At 44.8% G+C, this 27,983-nt stretch overlaps 1 protein-coding gene across 1 annotated transcript in view; it reads left to right on the top strand.

Annotated features, from left to right (window-relative positions):
- Nucleotides 1–27,983, top strand: part of LOC119371673 (homeobox-containing protein 1) — a 210,869-nt gene that overhangs the window by 161,032 nt on the left and 21,854 nt on the right. Inside the window, exons 3-7 of the mRNA XM_037642121.2 lie at nt 13,133–13,227; nt 14,877–15,056; nt 16,210–16,467; nt 17,205–17,557; nt 26,722–26,927. Of these exons, the coding sequence (XP_037498049.1) occupies nt 14,979–15,056; nt 16,210–16,467; nt 17,205–17,557; nt 26,722–26,927 (895 nt within the window). The 5' untranslated portion in view covers nt 13,133–13,227; nt 14,877–14,978. The remainder of the gene's footprint in view (nt 1–13,132; nt 13,228–14,876; nt 15,057–16,209; nt 16,468–17,204; nt 17,558–26,721; nt 26,928–27,983) is intronic.

The following is a 27,983-nucleotide window of genomic DNA, read 5'->3' as shown; positions in this document are numbered from 1 at the left end:
CTCTATAATTCAGCGGCCATGTTACTCTCATGTAGCGTGGCTAGAGCACGCCCGCGTTTCTGTGTTTGTACGGCGCTGCCGTAGTTTCGAATCTACTGTTATTGACAGTATGGCGATAATCCATCTCCGCATCGTATCCAGGCCGAAAACGACCTCCGTTTCTTTCGTTTGCTACAGCCGCGTGCTTTTCTGTGCTAAACGCTGCGCGCGATAATCCATCTGCTACGTGCGCGCGGGCGAAACGGACGGACTCTGATTTCGAGTCGTTTTTGGGAGGCGGGATGGGGGGGGCGCTACCGCCGCTGCCGGCGTGTGCGTTTATTTGCCGCTGCGTGGAGCTAGTAGTGGTGGTAGTATTTCTCCACACGCTCCTCGCTTCTTACGCAATCGATTTTTTCTCTCTTCTTTGCGGAGAGGAGGCCACGGCGTTTTTTCGTTTCTTGTACTTCGTTCCTTCTTTCGTCTTATCTCGCATCTTGCAGTTACTCTCGGGTCTGGAAGGAAGCACGCACATAAGCCGCGTCCGGGTTGACTGTACGTACCGCGCGCAGGAACGTACGTTGGGTGCGGTTACGTTCGATGAAAGATGGCATGCGATTCGTGGGGGCGGCGGTTGCCGGAGCGGAAACGGCGGCGGAAGATAAACTATTTTCGAATCTCCGGGCTTCTTTTGTTTCGACTCATCTTTGCTTTTCTCTGCTTTCTGTTATGTCGTATTTCTCGCGGAACCTCGGGGAAAACTACTCGTTTTCTCTCCTCCCTCCCGTTCGGCGGCGCTGCTTTGGCAACGGGGTGAGGAGGTTTGTAAGTGAATTACGTTTGCGTTTTGGGGCCGCACATTTCTTCCTCCTGACGCCAACTCATTGTGTGGTGGTTGTGTGGCAATGGCTTCTTTTACGTATTTATTCAGTATTCGCGCGTTCTTCCGAGGCCGTTATGGTGATGATGATAGTGGCGGTTGGGGTGGTGGTGATGATAACGATGCGGTCGGACTTGTAGCCGCGAATCGATACTAAAGGGAAAGGGGAGTTTTGATGTTGGTATAGCATTTAAGTTAATTAAGCACATATTTTAGCATTTCGGCTAATCGCCAGTTGAGTTGCTGCAATTTTCGACAAATTTGAAACATGTTTTGTGTAAACTTACAATCCCTTTGGCAGCAGGGGTTTCAAATTTACGCAAGAACAGAGGAAGGCCTCCTTTCTTACTGCTCATAAAAAAAACAGAGGGAAAAAAAAAGAAACGGAGACAATAAAGTGATCGCAGTGGTTGAACGAGGAGTGTTTTATGCTAGAGCCAAGGTTTCAAGCTTAGGGTTGCCACCTTTTACCGAAAAAAAAACCGGCCCTTCGACGAAGGGGGGGGGGGGTTAACAGGAGATCAAAATAATGTTGAACAATAGACGCTATGTCAATTCTTCGGCATGCAGTGACATTTAACGGAACATTGCTTTCATTGAGCCAAATAAACCCAATGCACAAATAAAAGCAGCACACAGTGGGCAGGAGCCAACTCTCGTACTCGGGTTGAGATCTCCGCTCTTTCCGTAGCGTGCATTGACGTATTTTACGCTTTTTCAAAGGCGGAGAATCCGTGCTCATGATGCGAAGCACGTAACTAACTACTGATACTGATTTTCGCTATGTTCCAACGATCGATCGGTGGCAGGAGAGGGAGGGCAATGTCCCCGTAGAGCGGTTGGTGTTTCCTGTTGTCTGCTGAATGTGCCAGGATTCGAGGAGGAGCCGCCGGCGAGGGTTCCTTTCATTTGCCAGAATCACCGCGTCGACGGGACGGAGAAACCGCTCGCAGTGTTCTGCTACTGCGCTCCGTTCTCGGTTCAATTGACGGAGGTTATTCTTGTGCTGCCGCATTCTTTCATGGAAGTTCTTGGTTCCCCAATGTAGGAAGCGGGGCAGTCGGCTCACGCGATCCGGTACACGACGCCCTGAGCTTTTTCCGCAGGTGCGCGATCTTTGGACGAGGGATGAAGCTGCCGATGGTGGTGGATGGCTTGTGGGCGACGTCGGCCCCTGCCTTTCTCAGTATACGGGCTATTGCTTCTCTGGCCACGGCCGCGCGCTCGCTCCTTCGAGCGCGCGCCTCCAGACCGGCCGTGCTCTGGCACCGGCGATGTAGGGAATCGACACACGGTGTCGTTGCGGCGACGCAGGTGTCACGTTTCGCCCGTCTTTTCTCTTCCCCAGTCTTTTTCCCGACCGCGCAGGTGGAATACCTCAGTCAACACGTGCGGTCAACACGGAGAAAAAAAAAAAACTCGGGATACGATGAGCGAAAAACCGGCCAATGAAGGCCGGTCTTAGGTGCGGACCGGCGACCGGCCCCTCGTATAAAAAACCGGCCCGGCCGGTCCAAAACCGGGCAGGTGGCAACCCTATTCAAGCTGCCTCACCTGACTTGTGTAACAGGTCTTGCGATTCATCTTGGCTCTTACAAAGACTACCGTCATTGTTAAAACATATGCTCAACCTTAAGATAACCTTTATTCAGCGGCTGTTGACAAAAGTAATTCTGTGCTGTGTACCTCGTAAAACTGGCAGGGACGGGAATATGAACACGGGTGCTCCAAATTGGGCATGCTCCCTAGTGCTTATCGCATATTAGCTACGTGTATGTAGCATACACAACTAATGAAACCGACAGACAATTAAGGACATTATTCGGGGTTTCTTAAATGTATTGTAATGATTCTCACTTAAATTGAAGGAAATTAAAGTGGACGAAAAATCATAGTTTTTGTCGGTGGGATCCAAACCCATAACCTTTGAATTCATTAGTATTGTTTCTTCAGTTGTGTATAATACAGAAAACAACCCTTCGGACAATTTCCCGCCTTTCGTACAAGAGATGTAACGTGTTTTTATGGCTTGCAATGTGACACTACAAACTCTGTGTTGGGCTGATGTTACTGCTTTCTTTAAATGTCATGTGCTGGCAATGAGGAAGAGGCTGTGAAAAACAGTAGCAACTCGAGGGGGGGGGGGGGGGCATGTTTTTTCCTGCCGTTCGATAACGTCGCTAAAGTATGCTTTCTCAGAACTGCCCAGAACTTCCAAGAAGATTCATGCATTTCTAGCTTTGTGCAGTGACCCTTCAAAGGCATGGCACACATAAACCTGCGCCGGCCTGATTTTGCAACGCGGTTAGAAAAACACGATGTTGACTACGAAGGCTGGGAGGAGGCAGAACATTTGGACTGTCACTAGCTGTCAAGACATATGTGCGAAATATAATGCTCATTGTTTGCTTGTTTCTACATATACGCAGCGGCAGTGTGGCCTAGATAAACTGCAACAGGTGCGACTACTGAGAGACTGATCCAAGTTTGAGCTCGCATCTAGTGTGTTTTCTCCTCCCTCAACATGTCTGTGCGCCTAGCCTAGCAGTACCGAAGCATATGTTATGCTAACGTATCACCGGCAGCATAGACAAGTGCGAGCATCGCGAGCCAGCACAGTTTAAAGCCGTATGCTCGTTATCTGTTAGTCACAACTGTGGCATGTTTCAAAGGCTGTATCCAGGGCTGAGATAATGCAATCACTCTATTTTGCTTTGTCAGCATTGATTTTTCAAAACATACAATTTGCAACAAAAGCCTGCAACACTTGATAAAAAAAAACAAAGCACCATATCCCATTGATTTTGGCGTTCCTTTTTCTTGCCCATGATAAGTATTTAAAGATAAAGTGGCTTAAAGCCCATTTACCCATCTTGCTGCATTTTATTCATTAGTGTTTCTGAGCGGCCTGTGCAATCACTAGGATTGGCCGTTCATGAACGACTGAATGTGAGAGTACAATCAGCTGGAAGAAATCACTTTGTCACACCAGCCCATAAGAGTCCCGTTTTGCTTGCCTTATCATCAGATTATCACGCTGTGACATGTACATTTAGAATGACGCTTAAAATTTCTTTTTCTTTCTTTTCGTAACGTTTGCACTTGGTAACGAATACTCTTGCATCACTGAGAGTCCAGGCAAGAAAAAAAAAATGCACTAGCAGAAAACTGAAAATTGATGTAACATATATTGCTTCAAATTTGTCATGTAATTAATGGCAGCGACTGTCCGTTCCAAAGCCAAATTACATTTTACAGTAGAGTGCCAGACTCTGGCATCGAAAATTCAGCGACAGTTTAGCTGTAAATGCGAGAGAAATGTCTGAGCACTACCTTTAATCACACCCTGATCGCCTTCAATATCCTTGATAGTCAGGGCGAGGCAACGCTGCTGGTAACGTGTGGGATACGCCAGCAGAGCTGCAAACAATTGGTTACGCTTTTCTGCAAGCAAAGCTAAAATGAGCAGATTTCGGTGGCGGTGTACACAAGAAACTCAGTGCCTGTGAGCGCAAAGAAATGCGACCCTCAAAGGTGCACCGGTCACATGCGTATTTGTATGCACCATTTTCCAATAATTAATGCTTCTCTCGATCATGAGCTTGTCGGCGATCAGCCGTTTCTGATACGGAAATCTTATCTGTTACCGAGGTGACCTGTCATTTCACATTGCCACAATTCATTGTTGCCTGGTTATGACTGCCATTGTTGCCTGTGGCAACTGAAGTGTTGCGCTGCTTAAGCACGTAAATGATGGTCCGATTCCCGGCACGAAGGAAGGAAACAGTTACTAGGGAGCAGCGATGTGAGAAAAATACTACGCCAGGCACGCAGATGCAAAGCTTCACTTGCCTCCATTTTCCCGACAATTCTTTTTCCACTTTGTCCCGCTTAATGCTATTGCTCTAAATGTGTCATTAATTTGAAGTTTGTTGGGGGGGGGGGGGTCAATGCGCAGAACACAACTCTGCGGAGAAAGAAATGGAATGAATGAAATTGTGCTTTCTCTTCTCCGCATTGTTCTGTTCTGTATTCAGAGTAGTGAGTCACCGTCTAACTCACCTGACCTTACCGAAACATATTGTCTTCCTCGTGAATGGGTATGGTTGCTCTTTTTTTTTTTTTTTGTAACACGTAGCACTAGTTTGCATTGTGCTGACTACCAGTCGGCTCATCCATCATCTGGTTGTACTCGTTCATTGAGTTCCGTCCGCCTCGTTTTGTCGGCTGTTCGAGCGAACCAGCGTGGGGCGTTGCTGCGGAATGTCGCACTACTCGTGGTGACAGTTGTTTCGCGTGGCCCTGCGGACAGAGGTCATGATTGAAGCGCGAGTTGTAAACTCGCTGGCATTTTGTTCTTTTAATTCCACGCAAGTTTCACATTTTCTTCACCATCCTATGTACTTCTTTATTGGTTCACTTCTAGCGTGATTGTATTAGCTAGTGCAACCAAATGAATCCAACTGACAATTAGGTCAAGGACAGCACTGGAGACATTAATTGTTGTCTTTAACTGCACTGTAGTAACTATGACAAAAGTTGGAATGGATTAAGGTAGACACAAAGGTTCCCCTTCTTTCGTTCATGTATTTGTTAGTACAAATAAATAAAGTGTAAGCAGAATAGTGGGAAGTGTATGAAATCCTTGTTTTCATCTACTCTTAGTGTTATGAAACACGTGCTAATGCAAGTGAAGATGTGCTACATTGAATTTATTTGGAAGAAACAAAGCCGCCGTGTTTTACCTTTGATCATATCTGAGGTGGATAGATCTCTGGAAGTGCTCAATGTTGTGAGTATGTATGAAAAAAAAAAGGCATGTGCACACACTAATAAAGCACAGATGGTTTAGTCTAGGGCTATGTCTCCACCCCCCCCCCCCCCTTTTTTTTGCTATCTTTAGCTTTTATTGCTAAGTATTTTCATTGCATTTTACTCACTGTATGTTCGCAGTGCATTAATGCCATTAGTTTCATTGCTGTTTCTCTGTGCAATAAAAGCCTGTACTACGTCTACTAATTGTCCTAGAAAAAAAATTATGCTTATGAAAACAATGGAATGTTAGAATGTGCTGTAATGCCACATTGTGAGGGTACTCCTCGCAGTAGGTACTTCTTGCTCTTATAGTATCATGGGAAATAGACTCAAGAATGTTAACTGTATTAGCTGAGTACTACCCATTATTAACGTTTATTTGCTTTCTTTCAAGATAATGTAGTATTTTATTGCAAGTGATGGGTTTCATTGTGGAAAAGTGTGCGGAGAGCAATTTTAACAAGAATTGCGGTGCATATTAAATAAACATCACGTGCAGGAGCACTGCTGTGCAGTGTAGGGACTGACGCTACTATACATTAGTGGAATAAACTTGTGTCATTCTGATCTCTAGAAATCTGTCTTTACACTTTTATGACCTTTAATATTTTGATTACTTTTTGTTACAATTGGCATCTTATGGACACTGTAGCCTACGCTTGAACTGTCACCGTGATTCCCTGGTCAGCTATGGCACGTTTTGAGCAGTGAAATAGAGTCACTATTGAAGATGATACAAATCATTGAAGTGAACATTATGAAGATAATGCATTATGCTGGGCCACTATGTTAACATTATCAAGGAATACTGCATGATGCCGGACCACTGTGCAAACATTACGAAAATCATACATTATGCTGGACTGCTTACATGGGAATGCAGCATCTATAATTTAAAAGAAATTGCAGAATAGGTAATACTTCGCAAGACGTTGTTCCTAGCAAATTTAATTGCATAACCATGGATTCAATTAAAATAATGCATTATGGCTTCTCTCATGTCATCACTTAGTGAGGCTTAAGACAACTTGCGGAGTGAACTTCAAAATATCCTTACATCAAAGCAGACACGCATTTTGTAGGATTAGCCAATGAGCTAAACGATAAGCATCCCAGCAAGAAATCTCAGCCAGTCATCTAGAGAGCTTTTGCTTTGCTTTGAAACTCTTTTTATTTTTTTCTGCTGTTTCCTATACATTTTTAATGTCTGTTTTTGTCTTGTTGGGGCAACATCTTACAGCCGTGCCCTTTCTTTTTTTCTTTTTTGCCGTGCTTGGTCAAGTTGACCTATATCAACCCTTTTGCAAAACAGTTCCCTCACTCAGTCACTGATGTGCCCTTTTATGACCTACATATAGCATAGCACTGCTAGTTGTTTTGTAAGAAAATTAAGACAGGTTGAACGGGGTCTATGTTCAGTACCGCACGCCGTTACATGGCCTGGTCGGCACTTCCGTCAGCGATTGTGCATTGTTTACAAATGTGCGCAGCGAAAAAGGACTGGTGGTTTTTGTGCATTTAAAGTTAGGCATGTTTCGAGGACTTGCTACGTTGTAGCCTACAAGCACAGAAATGAGTTGTGGAATAGCTATTGTTGGGGGACGCGCGTTATTGTTACACCAGAACGAACGATCAGAAAACAAGGCTCTTTGTTCGTCGCAAGGCACGGGGATCCCTGTCAGGAAAGGTTTTCTTTTTGTACATTTTTCTCTGTAGCTCTTCCGAACTGTGGCCTTTTCTTGGAAGTTCGATATATTACGAGTAACACTGACCATGCCTTATGTTACACGCACACACCTGGCCGCACTTGTTTATGCCGTGCTTTTTTTTTTTATTATTATTCTGTCGCTTTTTGTCAGCGGCTCTTTACCATTGGTAGAGAAAAGCTGTACATGTGGCTTGCGAGTTTCGAAATCTTCAGCCAACCTTACAGATAGATGCGAAAGGTTTATATGGACCTGTCGTCATTACCGAACAGCACTATACCGGCTGAGGCTTCGCCTGAAAAGTAGTATTGATCTCTCGCTGGTTATAGTTCTTCTAACACTTCCAGTTCCAGGCTTGTAAGTTTCATCATTTCATACTTGAGGGAAAGAAGTGCTAATCTTAAGGGCTCGTTTTCTTTGTTTCACACAATATTAATGAGTACTAACAGACAAATAATGCCAAGGAAAGTATAGGGGATGTTTTTAGTAGTAAATGTAAGGTAAATGTGAAGAAAGAAAAGTGGACGAAAAGATAGCTTGCCATGGGCAGGGACCGAACCTGCGACCTTCGAATAACACGTTCGATGCTCTACCATAGAGCATCGGCCGCGTTATTCGAAGGTCGCAGGTTCAGTCCCTGCCCGCGGCAAGCTATCTTTTCGTCCACTTTTCTTTCTTCACATTTACCTTACATTTACTACTAAAAACATCCCCTATACTTTTCTCGGCATTATTTGTCTGTTAGTGCTCATTAATTTCATACTTGTAAACGTTTACTCTTCACAAGTATGAATCCCTACCGACTCGCTCAGGCTTCTATTCTAATGCCATACATTTCATCATTGCCTTCCCACGCAGCAAGCAAACAGAAATAGCCAGTCAGACCCAGGTCGTGGAGCCACAAAAGAGTTTGTCTTATTGTTCAGGCACGCATGAAAGTTGCGTGCGTATGTTGCGAAGCACGAAAGATACGCTTCTGGGTGCCATTGGCCGCCTTTCTGATTACGTGTCTGGCCGGCGGCCGGGGAACGCTTGTCTGGTCTCTGGAAATTCAAAGATGCATGGGACCATGAAGCATTGTAGTTCATTGTATTGCATTTATATGGTAGAATCCTCCACGAGCGACTGCGAGAAAAATTGCATGCACAGTATGGTCTGTCCACAGTATGACCATATGGACATTTGTAAGACAGGTTATTTAGGCGTCCCGTCTAAGGCAGCAATTGCAAGGGTGCGGTGGTACCCTGGATAAGGGAACACCATGAGTAATTTTTGAAATTACTTTATTGGCAGAGCTTTTCAGTTTGTCCATAAACTTACGTTTGCTGATACCAGGCAGTTGCGGAGCTGGTGGCGACATCTTGTGCCATTTTGTTCAACCACAATACATTTGAAATTTTTTTCCGTCTCGTCAATGTTCTCGTCGAAAGAAAATAATAAAAGTAGGTGGAGTTAATGGTTATCTCACTGTCTCAATGTTTTACACCAGCAGTTAAGTAAAACGTGTAACTCAATGCGATATCTCAGCCTTGTGTGTCTGGTTATGCTTGGCATCATCAGGTGTTATTACCAGCATTGCCCATCATGGATAGTTACTTTTGCAGTAACCAATAACCCACAAACAGTAAGAAGTCTATGAACAAACCAAAATTTTTTTTGTTCATGTTTTTGTTCATTTCTTTGTTCATTTTTTGTTTTGCAAAAGGGTAAGATAAAAATAATTTCTTTGCTTTGAAGGCACACTAAATAGCAGTGTTGTAATTTGTAATAGCTTACACAAGTAAAGCATTCTCTCAGATCTGCTCTTTCGTTCGCCTGAAGGGGGAAAAGAAAAGTTCCTTAAATACTGAGGAAGGTAAAGACAAAAGGCTGCTCCCTTCGAAGTTTTCCACTTGGACCTTTGCGCCAGCTCATTGGTGCAGCGTCACAGCTTGCTCAGGATAGGAGCGAGCGCTACCACTGGAAAGGCTGGCAGTGCCGTCGAGGTGACGTGGTATGAGTGATCACATGAATACGGCTAGCTTGTTGGATATGGCGAAAGAAATCGAGCAGGCCATGAACAAATGCTCTTAGCCCAAGCTGTGCAGCAGCACTATAGCTTTGTGTTTAGGCTGTGCAACGAACTAGGATCTTTGTGCTGTAATCAATATTAAGTATATTATGTATAGTCCCAACAACCAAAAATTGTCATTTTAGAAGGTTGCATTTCTGTTGAAATCTTATAACATCAGAACTTATTCATGGTTTTCAATTATCCTAGTTCATCGCGCAGGCTAATGTTTAGGCAAAAAGCATGGAAAATTTTACTGGAAAATATTGATCTATTCATAAGTTATGAGCTTTTGCACAACAAACGACAACTGAAAGTCAAGTTTTGGGAAAAGCAAGAGTTAAGTTTCCAAACATGACATTTCCAGTTTAAGGGCAGGTATGAAAAAGACCGTAACTTTTGGATGGAATCGAATAGAGATATAAATTTTTCTGCTCTGAAATTTTGAGTGCCTGTACATCTTCAAATGTCAAAAATAAAAATTCACTCTCTTTGAAGAAAAAAACTTCACTTTAAAGGGTGGCTAAATACCTTAAAAACATTCCGGTAGTGAACGGTTTAGATATCTGTGAGGGCAGTTCAACCCTTACAACAATCGATTTAGACAGTCTATAGACTGTCTACATACATTTTTTGGTAGAATGTGGTCCCATTTTTTTTTTTTTTTATCTGAGTGCTGGCCTCAGAACTGTAGCCAGTGTGTCGTATCATCCTTCGTTTCACATCAGCAAGATGATGAACAGTTTGTGAATAAACTTGCGGAGAATAAATTGCAGAAGATGGCGCCACCGTACGTCCCTGCACCTCATGTAAGCCTCATCAGCACTGCGCAAGCTTGCTGAACTTGTTGGCTCGTGCCGTTACCTTTTCTAAAATTCATTGCATTCCTTCTTGATAAGCAAAACCTTTCATAGACTTGAGTCAACATTGCTAAAGTGTATTACATTATGATGAACTGAGGGACGGATTTTTAGATGATGTCGTCATCATTATATATATATATATATATATATATATATATATATATATATATATATATATATATATGTGTGTGTGTGTGTGTGTGTGTGTGTGTGTGTGTGTGTGTGTGTGTGTGTGAAGGAAAGAAGTGTTAATTTCAAGGGCTCGTTTTCTTTGTTATACACAATATTAATGAGAACTAACAGACAATAATGCCAAGGAAAGTATAGGGGATGTTTTTAGTAATAAATCTAAGGTAATTGTGAAGAAAGAAAAGTGGACGAAAAGATAGCTTGCCGCGGGCAGGGACCGAACCTGTGACCTTCGAATAACGCGTCCGATGCTCTACCAACTGAGCTACCGCGGCGGCCATCCCCCCGTCCACTTTATAGGGTATATGTGTGCATTTAAACGTGGGAGCGTCAGTCAGCGCCGCCAGTAGCCATGACGGCGAGTGTGGAACACTCTTTTTCTGCCTTGTTGGCGTCACGTAACACGTGAACTTATTACGAGCTGGCAGCTGACCAATAATCCCTCGCATACTACCTGAAAGCATCAAGTCTGCCAGAACGAGACCCTCGCTATGAATGAAGGAAAGAAGTGTTAATTTCAAGGGCTCGTTTTCTTTGTTATACACAATATTAATGAGAACTAACAGACAATAATGCCAAGGAAAGTATAGGGGATGCTTTTAGTAATATATATATATATATATATATATATATATATATATATATATATATATATATATATATATATCTGCCAGATTCTGCCCTTGTAGAAAAGGGAACAATTCTGGTAATTCAGCAGCATCGTTTACTAATGCAACTTAATATCCTTTATTTGTGCAAAAGTACAAGGGAGCAAGTGAGTGAAGCAGAAATATTTGAGTGAGATGAAATAATAAGAAAACAAGAAAATTTGCTTTTATGCATTGTTTGAGAAAACAGTGAGTTACCTCAATAAAACGAAGAACTGAGAATTTGATGTCTTGTGGGTACGTGTTCCTTATTGCCTGTTCGAGTCTTAAATGGCTTAGTTGAATTACGATTGCTCTCTTCTAATTGACGTGGCCCTGCTTTCCTCACTTTTCATGACAAAAGTTCAAGGCTTAAAATCATTACCTCGGCAACATCCTGAAAAAAAATCTGATGTTTCTTTATCTATGATGCATTAAGCTCAAGGACTGCATTTTAAAAATAACTCCTTGGCCACCTTGCATTCGTGACTTTGAGCATAGAATTAGCTTGTGCATTCAATTCACATGAAGTGTTCTTTCTCAAGGACTAAGAGTGTATTACACTGGCAAGTGATCGAGGTTGCGTGACCGAGTTGGTCGCAAAGCAACGGTCACAAATGGTCACATTGGTCAAAGAAAGCAACCATTTTGGTGTAGTCACTCATTTGCCAATTTCCCGGCTCTGTGACTCGAGTTGTAAAGCTGCAGGGCAATCAGTGGCATGGGAGCATGGTATGCCAAAGGTTATTTTACGTTGCCTTGGTTGAGCTTGAAACAAGCACGAGAAACAGACCTGAGTGCATCACAGTCACTGAGATAGCTGTGCCGTGACAGTCACAGGCCTCCGTCAGTCACTGGTGTGCATTGCCGTACCAGGCAGTCACACTGGTGACTGACCTGCAACTTCCAGGTCCTTAGCAGTCATTTCCAAAGACTTCTGAAGCAGGACAATGTTGTTGACGTTCATTTAATGTGCCAAACACGTGGGGTGATTACACATCGCAGCACTCGGCAGGCATCTAGATCACCGGCAAGATAGCCATTGTTCAAGCTGTTTCTGTTCAAGAGCCCTTTCAATTGTTTGAACAATGTGCGCTTCCCAAATAAGCACCACTTTCAAGTGCAGTAGCCGTTCATTGTGACGGGACACTAGTGGTTTCTAAGTTTCTGAGGTCCTGTCACACAAATGTGAGGAGTTTCGTAACTATGTTAAAATAGTGAGGTACAGGGCTGTAATAAATATTTTGTTTAATTAATTATTTAACTTAATTAGTTAATTAGCTTAAGGCCTGCATTTCAAGCGATCCACTGCCCTTTTCAATTTTAAAGTGCTCGTGGGCCTTTGTGTGACACGGATTGTGCTGTGCCGTTATTGTGGCTGGATTTGGCCAATCAATACAAAAAAAGAGAACGCACAACAAAATAGATTGTCTCGAAATATGGGCCCATGCAGAAGGACATTGATATGCTTGGTTCGCTTGTGACGTGAGCACGTATAAATGTTATCATTGTTATTTATAGACAAGTTGGCAATTGTTAGCAGATCCTGCGACAAAAGTTTTTTTGGGAGTAGTGACATTTGCACCATTTGCTGTCAGCATTGTGACATTAATTGTCATTACTGTCACTGGCACAAAATAATTGGCGTTACTGTCACGGTTGTTTCGAGAGTTGTTTCCAGTGTCTTTGTTATGACATTGGCAATCATTACTTTCACTACTGTGACCATAGTGATTATTACTGTTACTATTATGAAAATAGTGAATATTGCCATCACTGTCGGATTGATGATGATTAGTAAAGCTATATATGATTCTATTGTTCTGCATCTGTGAAGACTCAAGGCTGTCATGGCCCATGCACTTCTGGCCTGCCATTTTTTCTTCTGTGCTTCTTCCACATCTTTGTACTTTGAGGACCCACTAAATGAATGCATGGATGCCCGTTTGAAGACCTTTGTAAAGTGAAATACCTTTCTTTTTCTGCCTTCCTTGTTGTTCCAGGGTGGACAAGCAGAATGATGAGCTGGCGACAACGGCTGGTCAGCGGTCCAAGTCCAACTTGGCAGGCCTGCAGTTGGACGGCCGGCTGCCAGGAGGTGATGCACGTCCTCTGATCTCTCACACTCCTGGCTGTCATTTCTGAAGTGTTCGTGTAACGATGGCCTGCGACTGTTTATGCAGACATCGAGGACACGAGGCTTGTTGCCATCACGACTTCTCCTAACTTAGAGAAAATGTGTATCGGCTCAGCAAAGGGCCATTTTCAGCGTACTAATTACCGAGGCTGCCATTGGCATAGCTGACGCCCCTGGTGGCTGCCATCATATCTGAAGCCTTTATCCAGCCTTTGGCAAAACTAAGTACTACCATTTTCTTGGTGCAAAGACAAATGTGTTACCCCTCTTGCCTTGGCAAATTGCATCATATTGTTAATAAACATGCTCACTGCAAACACTAGTGCATGTAGGTTAGGCTGATCGTTGAGAAATGGGTGAATCTTTACCCTGACCAAGAACTCCTATATAGCTTTGCCCCTGTGAAGCAAGTTTGACCGATACAATCAAGAGCATAAGAAGCTTGAAAAACGGTAACTATGGGAGAATTTTAAATTGCATGCTCATTAGGTTGTTGGCACGTGGTCTTCCAACTAGTATACTTCGCATAATGTATAGCAGGTGACAGTCCAAAAGCTGAAGAGACTTCTGTCATTCACAACTGAAAATAATGTGTCATAATCGAAAGACGCACGTAGTCGAGCATTACGTAATTCAGCCTTTCATAGATTTAGGTCGAAAAGTATGGCACAGCTATCACAAGGAAGGCATTGAAGATCTGAACATTCCTGCCACCGAAAAGGAGAGTGATGCGTTTGTGCGACCAGCGGTCATCGCGAAAGAAACATGGTACGACATGTCCTGAAGGCACAAAGGTTGCTAAATAAGACATCATTTAATGTAAGCTTGCTTCCACAAAGTTGTAGTTTGTCAAGGCTTCTACTGATTACACTGCTCACTTAGCTTCCACAGCCTTGCCTAGCTTAGTATAGGATAAAAAGTATAAAAAACTGAACATGTGTACACATGGGTCTTCCTTTTGTGGGCTGTCTGTGTTTGGCTCTTGGGACACTTTGCAGTTTAACCCTTCCTCTGCTGCGAAAAATGACAAAATTTCTGCCAAGTTTACCAGAAAATTTTTAGCTTAGTTTGTGGTGCTTTCTGTCCTGAACAAAACAGTACCATTTTTTTTCAGTTCATCAAGGTTGCTTTATTTCTCAGATCGCATGAAATGAAAGTTCGAAGAAGGTTCTACTGCGTGGCACTCTGTCATTGACCCAAGTCCTCGTAGGTGAAAGCACCACTTTCTGTTTCTGCCAAAGCTGTACCACGGCGGCGTCTTTCGAGGAGTGGGCAGAGTACTTTGCGCAGGCATCAGAGGAAGGGGTGATAAAACGAAAAGCAAGAGGCAAAGGCACAACGTAGACAAGCGTGGCCATTTAGTGTCAAAGATTGTGCAACTAGGCATAGTTTGATGATTATAATCGTGGTCGGTTTGCTTTGTACAACATTTTTGTTTGCGTCGACAACCATTACTCATCAGTAATACAGAAATGGTCAACTGAGAGCTTGTGCAGTTCGTTGTTTTTCATAAGTGGATCTTGCCTGCTATCGGGTTTGCTTGTCTGACACAGTTTTGTCTGCCATGTTACTACAATGTTGATGGCACCCTCCCTTGTCCTTTGGTGCAGGATGCCTTGTAGGGTCAGGATCCGGGGACGAGGCACAGGCATTGGTTGGTGTCGGCAGCAGTGGAAGCAGAAGCAGCCACAGTGGCGGGAAAACGGAGCAGGATGGCGGGCATCCTGTTCACCATTGAACAGATAGAGCTGATCCGTAGGCTCCGGGCCTCGGGCATCACCCGGGATCAGGTGCGTAAGCATATCCCTTTTCGAGGCTGCGTGGAACTCAACTGTCCAACGCAGTGTCAGACATCACGGGAGACCCGTCATATCCGACACGACAGGAGGACCGTCATGGCCGGCACAATGTCCGATATGACAGGGGACCTGTCACATGCGACACTGTGTCATGTTGGACACAATGGAAGATCTGTCATGCCTGACACAGTCACAGTGTCCAACACAACAGGAGACCCGTCTTGTCTGGCACAATGTCCAAGATGACAGACCTGTCATGTTGGACAACGGGAGACCCGTCATGCCCGACACAGTGCCTGACACAACAGGAGAACTGTCATGTCGGACACAACGGGAGACCTGTCATGCCCGACACAGATGACAGGAGACCCATCATGCCTGACACAGTGTCACACACAAGGAGGCCTGTCGTGTCAGACACTAAAGACCCGTCATGCTCGGCACAGTGTCCGATATGTCTGGTGACCTGTCATGTCGGACACAATGGGAGACCCATCATGTTTGGCACAGTGTCTAACGTGACTGGAGATCCATCATGTCTGACACAGTATCCGGCATAACGAGAGACCTGTCTGAAAGATGAGTGCTGTGACTGTCGGAACCAGACAGTACCTGTTCAGTACCAGTTGGCTAGACACAACAATAATTTGCTAGACACAACATCAGTCTTTGCTAGGCACAACAATAATTAGAACTAACAGGCAAGAAAGCCAAGGAAAGGAAAGTATAGGGGATGTTATTTGTAGTTATTATGATGTAAGTGTGAAGAAAGTAAAGTGGACGAAAAGAAAACTTGCCGCCAGCAGGGGCCCAACCTGCGACCTTCGAATAACGGGTCCGGTGCTCTACCACTGAGCTACGGTGGTGGTCATCCCCCCGTCCACTTCATTGGGTATATCTGTGCATTTAAACCTGGGAAATCTCATTAATACTGTGTCTAACAAAGGAAACCGAGCCCTTAAAAATCCCCTTGCGTGAATTATGTACTACCAACTAGCCCATTAGTCTGTCCTTTTGTCAATTTGTGCTGGTTTACATCGAGCTCCTTCATTTCTACATGTTCTTGTTTCTCTTCTTCATTTTTACTTAGTGCAGTCATCTCAGTTGAGATTTTCTTTTCGTTACTGGCATTTCGGCGTTGCAGGTGATGATGGCCTTTGAGCAGCTGGATCGGCTCGACATGGAGTTGGGCAGCGCGCTGCCGTGTCCCGTGATGCCCGCGCTGTTGCCGCGCGGGCGTTCCAACTACGGAGGAGGCGGAGGTGGTGGTGGGGGAGGAGGGGGCGGGGGTAGCGGGGCCGACACGCACGGGACAGGGGGAGCAGGATCGGGGGGACACAACGGGTTGCTGTCTTCGTCGGCAGCCGCCAGGAACTACATGGCCAGCAGGGAGCCGCCACAGGTGGGTGCAACACGCTTGCCTTTGCACAGCCATCGCCAGCTTGTTCCAACTTAGCGCCGCCTTCGTTACAGATGCGTTCGACTTGCTTGTCATACGCAATCAAGTCTCACGAGTGTGAGACCATTAAATTGATTGGAGTCTGGTTTCTTTCCACTGAAGTGATTGCGAGAAGGAAGAATTGGGCCAATGTTGGCCTGTTAATGATCTATAGCACAAGGAACACAGACTCAAAAGAAGCGCTCATGTGTGATCTCTTGTCTTCTTTTGTGTCCGTGTTTCTTCCGCTACAAATTGATTCTGCGAGAAGCACATAACTTATATTTGTCAATCAGAGATTTGATACGCTTCTCGTGGATTTGTTTCGTAAGCAAATCATTAGAGTGCATGCGGTGGGTCCCTTCTCGTGCCCAGTCGAGTTTCGTGGTTATAAGACTTCATAGACCGGATTGACTGGAATCGAGTCTTGCAGCCCACAGTGTGAACATGAAAAGCAAGTCGATTGCGTTTGTCAATCGGAGACATGATTCGGTTCTCACCGATTCGCGCGGCAAGCGAGTTGCCGGAGTGCACGTACCGCGTCTGCATCCGTCAGTTAAGCCGCCCAGTTGCGGCTTACCAAGAGTAACGTTGAGCGAGTGACCGTTCCCATGTGGCACGCCCCTGCACCGTTGTACATTCACGCACACCTGTTCCCCACGCACTGCCACACCTGGTGACAGTGCCCTGCTCTGCACCAGTTGCAGAACGCCTCGTCCAACGACTCGGCCACGGGGGACTGCGGCCCACACAACGGCGAGAGCGTGGCCTCCCCACCGACAACGACAGCCACAAGTAGTGGCGGCGGCAGCGGGGCGAAGCTGCCCAGCGAGCTGACCATCATCCCGATCTCGGCCAATGCGTCGCCCCAGGGCGGCAACGAGGAACACGGCGGCTACGGCAGCGGAGGAGGTGGCGGAGGCGGAGCCTCGTCGAACATGTATCCACCTGGTGTGGTTCCCATGCAGTACCTTATGAACCCCCACGAATTCCTCCAAGAGGAATCGGGGGATATCGACGAGCTGAAAAGGTCAGCGTACCCACTCCTCCCACCGTAAGATTTATTCAATCCATCACCCTACCTTCTCTGTCTCTGCTTAGTCTGTGCCTTCTTCGTTCTCTGGCTATCATGCATGGCGCTGTGGGACAACGGTCCTCTGGTCGCTTTCACAGCTCCCCCGTGACAGGTCCCTAAATTCCAGTCCTTGTTTGAGCGAAAGAAAGTCTTTGCAGCCTCTCTACCTGCACTTCCGTGCAACATGGACAGGTGCAGCTGGTATCGGAGCCAACCAGTCTATCGCACTGGGTGGACTAACCATCGTTTAATTGAGTTGCAGAGCAGCCTAGTGCCTAGTTGTAACAAGGACCACAATTATGTGGATAGATAATGACGTCAAAAAGTTCCCGAGACAGCACTCTCCACATCACAAGGATGGTTGGGCGGTTGTAGTGTAATGTAAAGCAGTGTGTAATGTCACTCAGCTAAGCTTAAGAAAACTGCACTCTCACACTTCATACATGGCGATGCGATGCAACTAAGGCCCCTGCATCATTTCTTCATTAATCGCTGTGTTACTGCGACATTGTACTTCGCAAGTGCCCCATGTTTCTATGTGAAAAGCTTTTCCTCTCCACTCAATCTCCAAACTTAAGGGTAGCTAAGGTAACAGAATTTGCCATCAACTTTGTCCTTACTGGGCAAGCTTCCATTGCCAATAAAAATGATCCTCAATAATCTTCATCGGTCAGTCTTCAGTTAATCAATTCCTCACTCAGTCGTCGTTGCATTTCTAATTGAGGCAATAACTTGAGGCCCTGAATTTGCTTTCACAGTGCAAATAGACATTACAGGAACATAAGAGTGCTGCAAGGCATTCCAAAAGACTTGATTGGCACGTTTATATGCAAACGCTTGGTTCCCGTAGTCGTAACCTGTCACATCACATCGCTGGCATTCATTGGGAGAGAACACCTTCTCACTGATTTGTTCTAAAAACTGGACGCTGGCGACATTGGTCAATGCTGTAACGTCAACAGCGCCCTACTGTTTTTGTGTGGGGCCTGGGGGGGGATAGACTGGTATTGGAAAGCTCTCTCCTGATGGACAACGATGCCATGACGTGGGTGAGACGGGGGGAAAATGACAGTCTTGTGAATCAGGCCAAACGGATCTGTCACTGTGGAATTGCTACGCTTAGAGCCTTTGGAAAGGTGCAGCAGCTTTTAAATGTCCTGCTTGAGAAGCTCACTTTCTGCATCCAATCGTGTCGCTTGATATCTCCCGAGCTTTTCCATGTTGCACCCAGGCCTTCACAATCGTAAACATTTTGTTCAAGGTGTCACATGCAAAGGGACCGATGTGAAAGCATCAAGTTGAGCGAGGTACATCAATCACTGTTCTGGCGTGCCATATAACACATTTCTCTTGGTAGCCAGCACAGGCACATTAGCGAATAACAAAAAGGGAAAGTTAGTGTCGATGCTGTTTATTATGCCGTTTCTTCACGATGACGCAGATTGTGCCAATATTTAGCCAAGCCTTCTTCATTCATCCGCTTGTTTTCGTACTTTCCAAGGCTTACCGGCATTTCTCAGAGGAAGGGTCTCGCAGAATATCGGTAGTGGCATTTTCACACTCTTGTCAGTGACGGCATTGGCGACAGCAGTGATGGAGACGGTAAGGTGCGTGCAAGCACCACCTGCTGATTAGCGGGCTCCTTGAATCAGTCTTTGTGTCAATACCTTGATGTGGCAGTTGGCCAGGTTTTATTACCATTTTGATTATTACTGAGAAAATTAAGCTTTCTTCGACGTAAGTGAAAGCTAAGCTTCCGGTACTGTGTTACTGTAAATGAGGTCATGCAATGTACGTGAAGTACAATGCTTATACCATCGTATAGAGTTAAACTGAAATTAGGTTTTTTTTTAAGATGTACTAGTAGTAATACAGAAGCTCTAAGGTAGTATAAAACTGGGAGCTCAGCTATGCATTCAGTCTAGAGTTGTTTGTTAACAGAGGAAGGGTTTATGTTCCATTTTGAAGTAAAGCTGTACTTTACTTTTATTGCATATTGCTGTGCAAAAAAGGAGTGAAACCCAAATATGTTAAAGCACTGCGAACTTAAAGGGACACTAAAGGCAAATATTAAGTCGACGTTGATTGTTGAAATAGCGGTCCAGAAACCTCGTAGCGCTGCTTTTGTGCCAAGGAAGTGCTTATTTTGAAATAAAATCACGTTTTTAGTGGTCCGCATCGCATTAGCGCGCTTCAAATCTCCCGCCTGAAAATACGACTCTCATACGTCACTGCTGCCATGCCCAACGTTGCCCGCTTTTACTGCGCGGCCGCCGACACTAGTAGCAGCCGAGCGGAAGTAGCGGGACCCACAGTAGCAACAACGGCGCTGCGGCAAAGACTTGCTCGGATGGGCACATTTAAAGCCGTCACCAAGTTGCGGTTGGTCTCGTAATCCTCAGTACGAAAGTGCAGCGAGCACACACGCAGAGGTTTTGACTGTTTAGCACACTGGCGCAATGGCATGACACTAAGCCACTTCGAGCGTAAGGGTTCATTCCGCGGCACCCAGTGAAAAGACACACCGGTTTCCTTGCTGCAGCACTGGCGTTGTGCACCATTCGGGCATCCGGCAATATCACACGCATGCGGCATTTTGTCAAACTTTCTGTAGGAGCGACCTTCACGAGCGCGCAAAACACGCACGGCAGTACGCGATCCCGAAACTACCACTGAGACGGGCGAGGCACAGCTCGGCGAAAACGGAACCTTTGAACCACGCGCACCACGCGCGCCGTTCCCCATGGCAACGCCACGGAGGTTTTGTTTTCCATGAATCAAGCGGAAACGAACAAACAGCCTTTTATTACGTCTTTTGATGCTCGGAATGTTCTTTTTTTACTGCTGCTAGTTTGATTACTAGTGATTTATTGTAGGCCGACTTCCCTACGTCATCGGGATCACTTCGAAAATGTCCCACTCGTGGCGCTCGTCATGTGATACATTTAGCTTAATTTCTCGGTAAGTAGGGCACTGCTGTTGATAATATTGCCGTTTTAGAAGTTGTCATACATTGGGCTTTCACTCTAACATAAATTGTTATTTGCCTTTAGTGTCCCTTTAATGACATTGGACAAACATCATTATCTTTGCATTTCGAACATGAAATTCAGGAAGTTAAGGTTAACCTTTCCCTTCCCCATGTATTAGCCTAGCCATCTCCCTACTAGCACGCATTGTTACCTTAACTTTAAAGCAACATTCACCATGTTGTGGCAACGTTGCATCAACAATTGGTGCTTCTTCGAAATGAGAAAAAAAAGGTGCTGAAACACTAACCCCCCAATAGGATAGAAAGTATTCCTGTAGACTGGATTTGGAAGAATAGTCCTTATGCAAGCCCGAACCAGGAACATATCTAACATGCACGTGAAAGTGATGTGGAAGAATAATTCACTTCTATACACTGAATAAGAAGAATCGTTTCGGTTTAGCTTACATTCAGAAAAGTAACCCTTTTCTCTAGCAGTACTCAATAAAATTGTTACCAACTAAACGAAATCTAGCACTACTGGAAAAATAGTTCTTTGCCGGTTTAGCCTGAACTCTACGTTAATCTCAAAGAGTAGACCACTGTCTAGTCAGAGTCTTCAGAGTAATGCAGTCATACGACCTTAGTTTGAAAGGTATCTGAAAGCATCAACAACCAGTCGAACCTAGAGCGCAATTCAGGCGTTCTTCTGCGAAAAAGCATAATTTCAGGTCTTGCCTGAATTTGACGTTTCATGAAGATTAAGCCACCAGTCTAGCCCTGAGTCTGAATGATAAATGAAGCTGTCCATACTTAATTACCAAAAAATGTAAATGCATGAATGAGTGATTTTTTTTTTGTCCCTTTGGTGTCCCTTTGAGTGGCTGGTGCCTTGGCAAACTGCTTACTACTTGGGAGATCCTTGACGACTAAGAGTAGCTCCTTATTGTTTCCTCTAAATGGCCATTTGTAAATGCGTGTATTATAGAAAACTACTGTTCGTGACAAACACATTGAAGTTTAGATCTAGTTTTTACACATGCATGCTAAGAAGTACATGTCTACAATGTTAACAGACTTGCTGTGGTGGCTGCCAGCAACTAAGTCACAGTTTTGTTTTCACAGCTGAATGGAATGCCTTTCAAACTTGATAGACCTGCTACAGTCAAGTGCCTTGATAACGAAGTGTTCAGTACCTGAAAAATACTTCGTTTATATAAGGGGAGACGTATGTCTCTTTTTTATATCATTTATTAGTTCGGTGATCTTAATGACACTAACCAACTTATTTAATATTTTCTGCAGATTCCGAATCGCTAATGGGATTTTTAGTAGCTCCATTAGAACAAAAGATGTGCAATTTCTAAAAGCATATTTCTTATGGGGAATTTTGGCAACTTTCCTTTGTCAAACACAAAAACAAAGTATGTGGCAAGACTGCCAGAGAGCTGGTCTAGCCAGTGATGCTAATCTAATTGTTTTCAGTGAACTTTGAATGCAAAATAGACGCAAATATGAGTGAAATTTTTTTTTGCTTCATACTATTTTTCAGATCATCGAGAATTATAATTTGGTGAACAACATTTTAAGAAAAATAGCATCACCAGCTAGGCCAGCTTCCTGGCAGTCTTGCCACATACTACTTTATTTTTGTGTTTGACAAAGCAAAGTTGCCGAAAGTTCCCGTAAGAAATGGGCTTAAATACGTGTTAGAAATTGCATATCTTGTGTTCTAATGCAGCTATTAAAAATTTACTTAGGGATTTCAAATCTGTGGAAAAAACGGAATAGCTGCGTTAAATTTCATGCCATTCACTCAACCTTTAAAAAACCATTTTTTGCGACCCATGTCTCCCCATAAGTGACTTCATTGTAAAGACCACACACCTGACGGTCACTCCACGTAAGGCCACGTAAGGAATCCTTTATTACATAGGTCATTCCATTCGAGAGGAATTCGCTGTCGAGAGATTCAACATAATTGATTGCGCAAGAACAGCAGGTAAAGTAAAAGAATCAAAGGAGAATAAAGCTGAACGAAAGACGCTGCAAATTATGTCGCGCAACCAGCAGCAACTCACCCGAGAAGACATTATCTTGCAGTTTGATGAGCTTGTATTTCAGTTGTAGTAGTGTGTCAGCATATGGCTGTGGCATCACATCTAAGACTTATCACAGCTGACAGTGCATGAATGTGGAACTGCGTTGCCACACCAGAGATGAAACTTATCACACTTGACAGCTATCACAAGGGATGGTGTTTTAGCATAAATTTGTGTTATCGCTGCTGCAATGAACTTGTCAGCTATGAACTCATCAGTTATCACTCAGCTATGATAACAGTTATTACAGCTGAGTGATAAGTTTATTAGTCCAACAAGGTTTCAAACCCGCACGAATGCTGTGAAAAGCTACCGCAATTTGTTGGCAGATAGCCCACACAGCACATCTGTTTGCATGACAGGTATGCCATGCAAGTACGCATTAGAAAGGCTTTAATCTATTCACGATAGCATAATCAGGCTAGCCTAGTAAAGACAAAAGTTTTTTTAAGATGCCGTGTATGCAGAAACTGAGCTGTGAAAGCTATTCTGTCCGACTAACTGGTATTCTTCGTTTAACCTTAGCGTTTCAATATATTGCATGCGAACATTCGACTATTTATGTTTTGTGCAATTGTGCAATAGCTCTCCTGCGGCTGTTCCGTGTACTTTCTGTGCTGCTAAAAGCGCGTTTCTTTTGCTTGCTAAGCTGTTGGAACAGCCATGCAGTCTTTTGCTGCCTACAACCCTCCCCACGTCCTCTCCTAGTGGTTTGTTCACGCTTGGACGATTTGATCAGAAGTAAATGAAATTCCTCGCAAACTCAAATTGATATAAGGATGCACATTAGCATGACCAAAGTGGAAGTTTGGGTGTTCATTGTTAACGTAAGCTGGGTGTTATGTATAGTCAGTTATCGTAATACTTCTAAAATTATCATTAGTGAAGGATTGAACACCTATCGATCGCACTGTCAGTAGCGAACTATACGGTACCATTGATTGGGCTACCAGTAGCTTTTTCTTGTTTTTTTGTTTTTTCTACACAATCGATGGTTTTACAGAAAAAAAATTAATGGTAATCGATAGTGCTATCTGTGGTACATATTCAGTGATGTGATAGCTGCGCCAATTGCGCCAAACTGCGCCAAGACGTGAAACCTGCTACATCCTGCTAAATCTCCGCTGTTTTGCGCCAAAACTGCGCCAAACTATAAGCACACTAGCGTAAAAACGTACGCAGCGTGCCGCCGGCGACAAAACACGACACACCAAAGCTGTCGCGTGGCAAAATTTTCTTGCCGCAAGAGGATTGGGTTCGTGCATCATTTTTCGCGGCCCGGCGCTTTCTGGGGTACCTGACCGGACGCAGATTCATGGGAAGGCTCGTTAAGCGCTGGTTTGGCTTGCTCAGGCTTTTGGGGGCCGACAGAATCCTCTCCAGACTGCTGTAAATTGGCGTGACCCCCCAAATATGCACCTTGGAAGGAGTGGCTCGCCGCGAGCTGGTGTGACTGCACCGCCGGAGCAGCATAGAAATAAAATTTCAGTTGTTAGTACAGCGACGTCCTTGTCTGTCTTGTTTTTGCCTCATTGTTTAAGTTCCGCTGCTCGAACCAGTGTTACACCCCTGTCACACGGACAACCGTGGTTAAGCTGACTACGGTTACGGCTAACCTCGGTTAGGGGTAGCTACACAGCAGACACAACAACAGTTAGTTTCCTAGCCGCGGTTATCGCAAACCGAGAAGCTTGTAAGATGGCGGACAAGCATCGCACCAGCCGTGAACTGGTGCAGTTAATTGGCAGCTTCGTAGGATTCTCACGGAACACGACTTCAGTAGGGGGGCAAAACTCATGGAAAACTACGTTCGCCCTGGAACGGCTAGCAACAAGGACTTCCGTCCTCAGTGAGATTAGCAAAAAGCGTATCACTACACGTTTCTTGAGGGGAATTGCTTTTCGCATTGTTCGTGCATGTGTCGCCGTCTCAGAGCCTCAGGTCGTTCCACGAATTTCAATGTTGACATCCTGAACAAGATGGACGAAGATGGTGTCGCCAAGGCAGCGATGGCAGTGGATTTTGCATTGTCCACAGTCAGACTATTAGCTGCGGACAGCACAGTTTTGCAGCCATAAAGCGACATGCTACAAGCAAGAGGCACATTGAGGCTACGAAGTAGCACCGGAATTCAGCAGGTGTACTGAAAACTCCAAAGACCTGCATGTCAAACGTATTTGGGCTTCTCACAGTGTTCACCTACGTTCTCAGGCGACCGTGTGGTTCGTGCAGAGGGACTTCGTTCTGGGAATTGCTCTGAATTAAATTCCTTTCTCTTGGGCAGATACGGCCACATCTTTATTTCCGAGGATGTTCACGGACTCCGATATCGTAAACAGTTTTCCTGCAAACGAACGAAAGCCTCCTACATAGTGCATATCTACCAAGTCTCCCGGATTTCGACCATTTCTTACGTTTTTACGGTGGCGGGAAAATCTGGAAATCAAAATTTCTGTGCGTGATCTAGCCACATTGACAAAAATTGCAACCCAATCCGATATAGGCTTTTTGCGAAACCAATAGTAAACCAATTAAGGAGGGGTTGATGTAAACTTAAGCGGCTTATACGAATTCGTAAAATTCCTCAGCGGGATTCCACTGTGTCGAATGGGCCGAAATTCGGATCGTCCGAACACTTTTCCGCGTCGCGGCGGGTGACACGAACTTTGTACCGAATCCGTCGAGCGACGGCCGAGAGCACAATGCTGGAAGCTTCGGAAGTATGTGCGCGGCTAGCGCGTACGCTGTGAGAACTATGGTTATCGTTTTGCCACAACCGCTGTGGACGAAACTGCGGTCTCTCTTGACACGATCATGTATGGCGCTGACGAAACTGACGGAACTCCGAAAGTGCACGCGCATCCAGCACTCACCCAGTCAAAGCGACGCTGCTTTCCGCAAACACCGCGGACAAAACCGCGGCAGATGCGATCATAGCAACAAACGACGTAGTTTTGAAGGCACGTGCGTGGCCAGCGCACGCGGATTGAAAACGGAACTACCGTTTGCCGCAACTGCCGCGCACGAAACAACGGTCGCTATCAATGCGACCATCGATAGCGACTACGAGCTCCGAAGGTACGCGGCTAACGCAGCGGTAGATTAAAGGCAATATAGTCGTAAAAAAAGGCACGAAGCCTTTCGGCGTTTGTGTCGATCTTTGCTTGTCACTATGGTGGAGCGGACTTTGACACTTAGTTTTCAATTGGCCTCAAGCGAAGCTTCGACGCGCGCTTTCGCGGCAGCCAGCTGCGCCGTCCCTTATTGGTCCGCTCACGTGTGTCCCAGAAAGGCGTACGCGAGTTATTTTGATGGAAATAAATGTTTTGCGCGTATATCGTGGTTTCAAAACAGATGTTGCTAGTTTTTTGATGATACGAAATTTTGTGCGATAAGATTGCTCCCCCTTCAGATTCGTATCACCGAAATTCTACTTAGTAGAGAAACCCTACCTGCATTGTTAGTTCGGCCACTCTAAGCCATTGCAAGACTGCAACGCCGATGTTTCCGCTTATGGGGCTGTTCGGTGATACAGCGGTGTTATGCAAATGCCCATTATTGGACAGAACCTTTATTTCAAAAGAGTTCCTCCTTATTTGACTGTTTTGCTTCACACGGTCCATTTTTCCACTTGGCAGTGAGCTTTTAGCTGCTCCAAAAGCTGTTTTCCCTGCTCCAAAACGTGTTCTTGGCTGCTCCAAAAGCCCTTTTTCCTGCTCCAAAATGCACTTATTACTGCTCCAAAAACCTGCTCCAAAATAGCTTCAGCCAATCACATCACTGCATATTGCAATTGGTAGACAATTTACCGATAGTTTCACATCACTCCAGATCACTCATTTCATGTACTCTGTGTCACTGAAAAGTGCAGAGTGACGAGTGTTATTGACGGTATTTTTATTAACCAAACCAAACGCCTTTGCGTGAACATTCCATAAGTCCCCTACCGGCATTGCTTTCATCGTGCGATCTTCTCGTGCGTCTTCTGCTCTTGTGTCGTCCGCGGCGAAGTTGTTGTTGGCCGCTGCGGCCGCTTTCGTCTGACCACGGCCGTGCGGCCATCATTGCAGGAAGGGGGAGGCGGCCATCTTGTCCGAGATCCGCAACTTCGTGATGCGCTACAACATCAAGCAGACGATGATCGCCGAGATGACCAAGCTCAGCCAGGCGTACGTGAGCCGCTTTTTCCGCGGCGACATCGCCGACATGTCGGAACGCACCAAAAACACTTTCTACATGTGGTACCTGACGTGCAAGAACAACCCTTGGAAGTTGGGTGAGTGTAGCTGCAGACAAAAAAAATAATAAATAAATAAATAAAATCTAGTTATGAAGCACCAGTTTTGGTGATAGTGCATTTTTGTTTGCTCATTTTTTAGCTGAATAACTGCCCCGTCTATTCACATTTGTTTCAACTTTGGGGTGACTTCGGATCGTTCTCTCTGTTATCACAGGTTTTGAGTTATTTGGGATTAAATAGAGTACAGTCAAAAGCTGAGTTGCAAGTGGATATGGGCACATATAGTGTCCGCACATAGCCACATTTCAAAGTACATACAACCTTAACAGGCGTGTAATCGTCATTTGATGGATGTTGTGTATACCTAAGGATAGGAATTTCTGTGCCATTGAGCTCAAGTTATTGATTTGCTATTTAATACTGAACCTAACTGCGTTATTGGCATTGTGTGCAACTAAAAGCTTATTTATGCGACTCGACTAATTGCTTTGCCAATGGCTATGCTTTTCAACACTGATAAAAAGAATGCTAAGACAAAAGCATCATTAGGTGGGAGAATGGACGCAGCTCCCGGTGGGGATTATTGCAGGGATTATTACGTGGGGATTATTACGGTACGCAACGAGAAGTGAACTCGAAACCTGTCAGCTTGTGAACCACCCACAAACATTTTCAGCAGTATCTGCAGAATTATTAAAAATTATGTACATATTTACCTTACTGCCGACTCGTGTAGCGTAACCACACAGCGTAACATGAAAAGACTAAACAATCCGAATGCATTTCTGTAGCATTTTCACACTACTATAAGCACTTACCATGTACCAGTTTCTGCTTGTAAAAAGGATAATGAGCTAGCTGACAACGTTTCTTTACGTATGGAACTAGATACCTTGTCACTACTGCCTTGTCACCTAACAAGCAACTGTTGGCTTCGGTTTGCTACGCCCGTTTCGCTCCTTTGCGACGGCCTCGTACTTCACCAGAGTGACCATGGACCTCATTGTGTGATGAAAACAAGCAAATAAAGTGAGTTGTGTTTATAACAACCTCAGCTAAGCTGACATACTTGTCAGATAATTAGTAATTCTC

Source organism: Rhipicephalus sanguineus, chromosome 10 (assembly GCF_013339695.2).
Source record: "Rhipicephalus sanguineus isolate Rsan-2018 chromosome 10, BIME_Rsan_1.4, whole genome shotgun sequence".
Lineage (NCBI taxonomy): Eukaryota > Metazoa > Arthropoda > Arachnida > Ixodida > Ixodidae > Rhipicephalus > Rhipicephalus sanguineus.
This window is presented reverse-complemented; position numbering and strand designations above follow the sequence as displayed.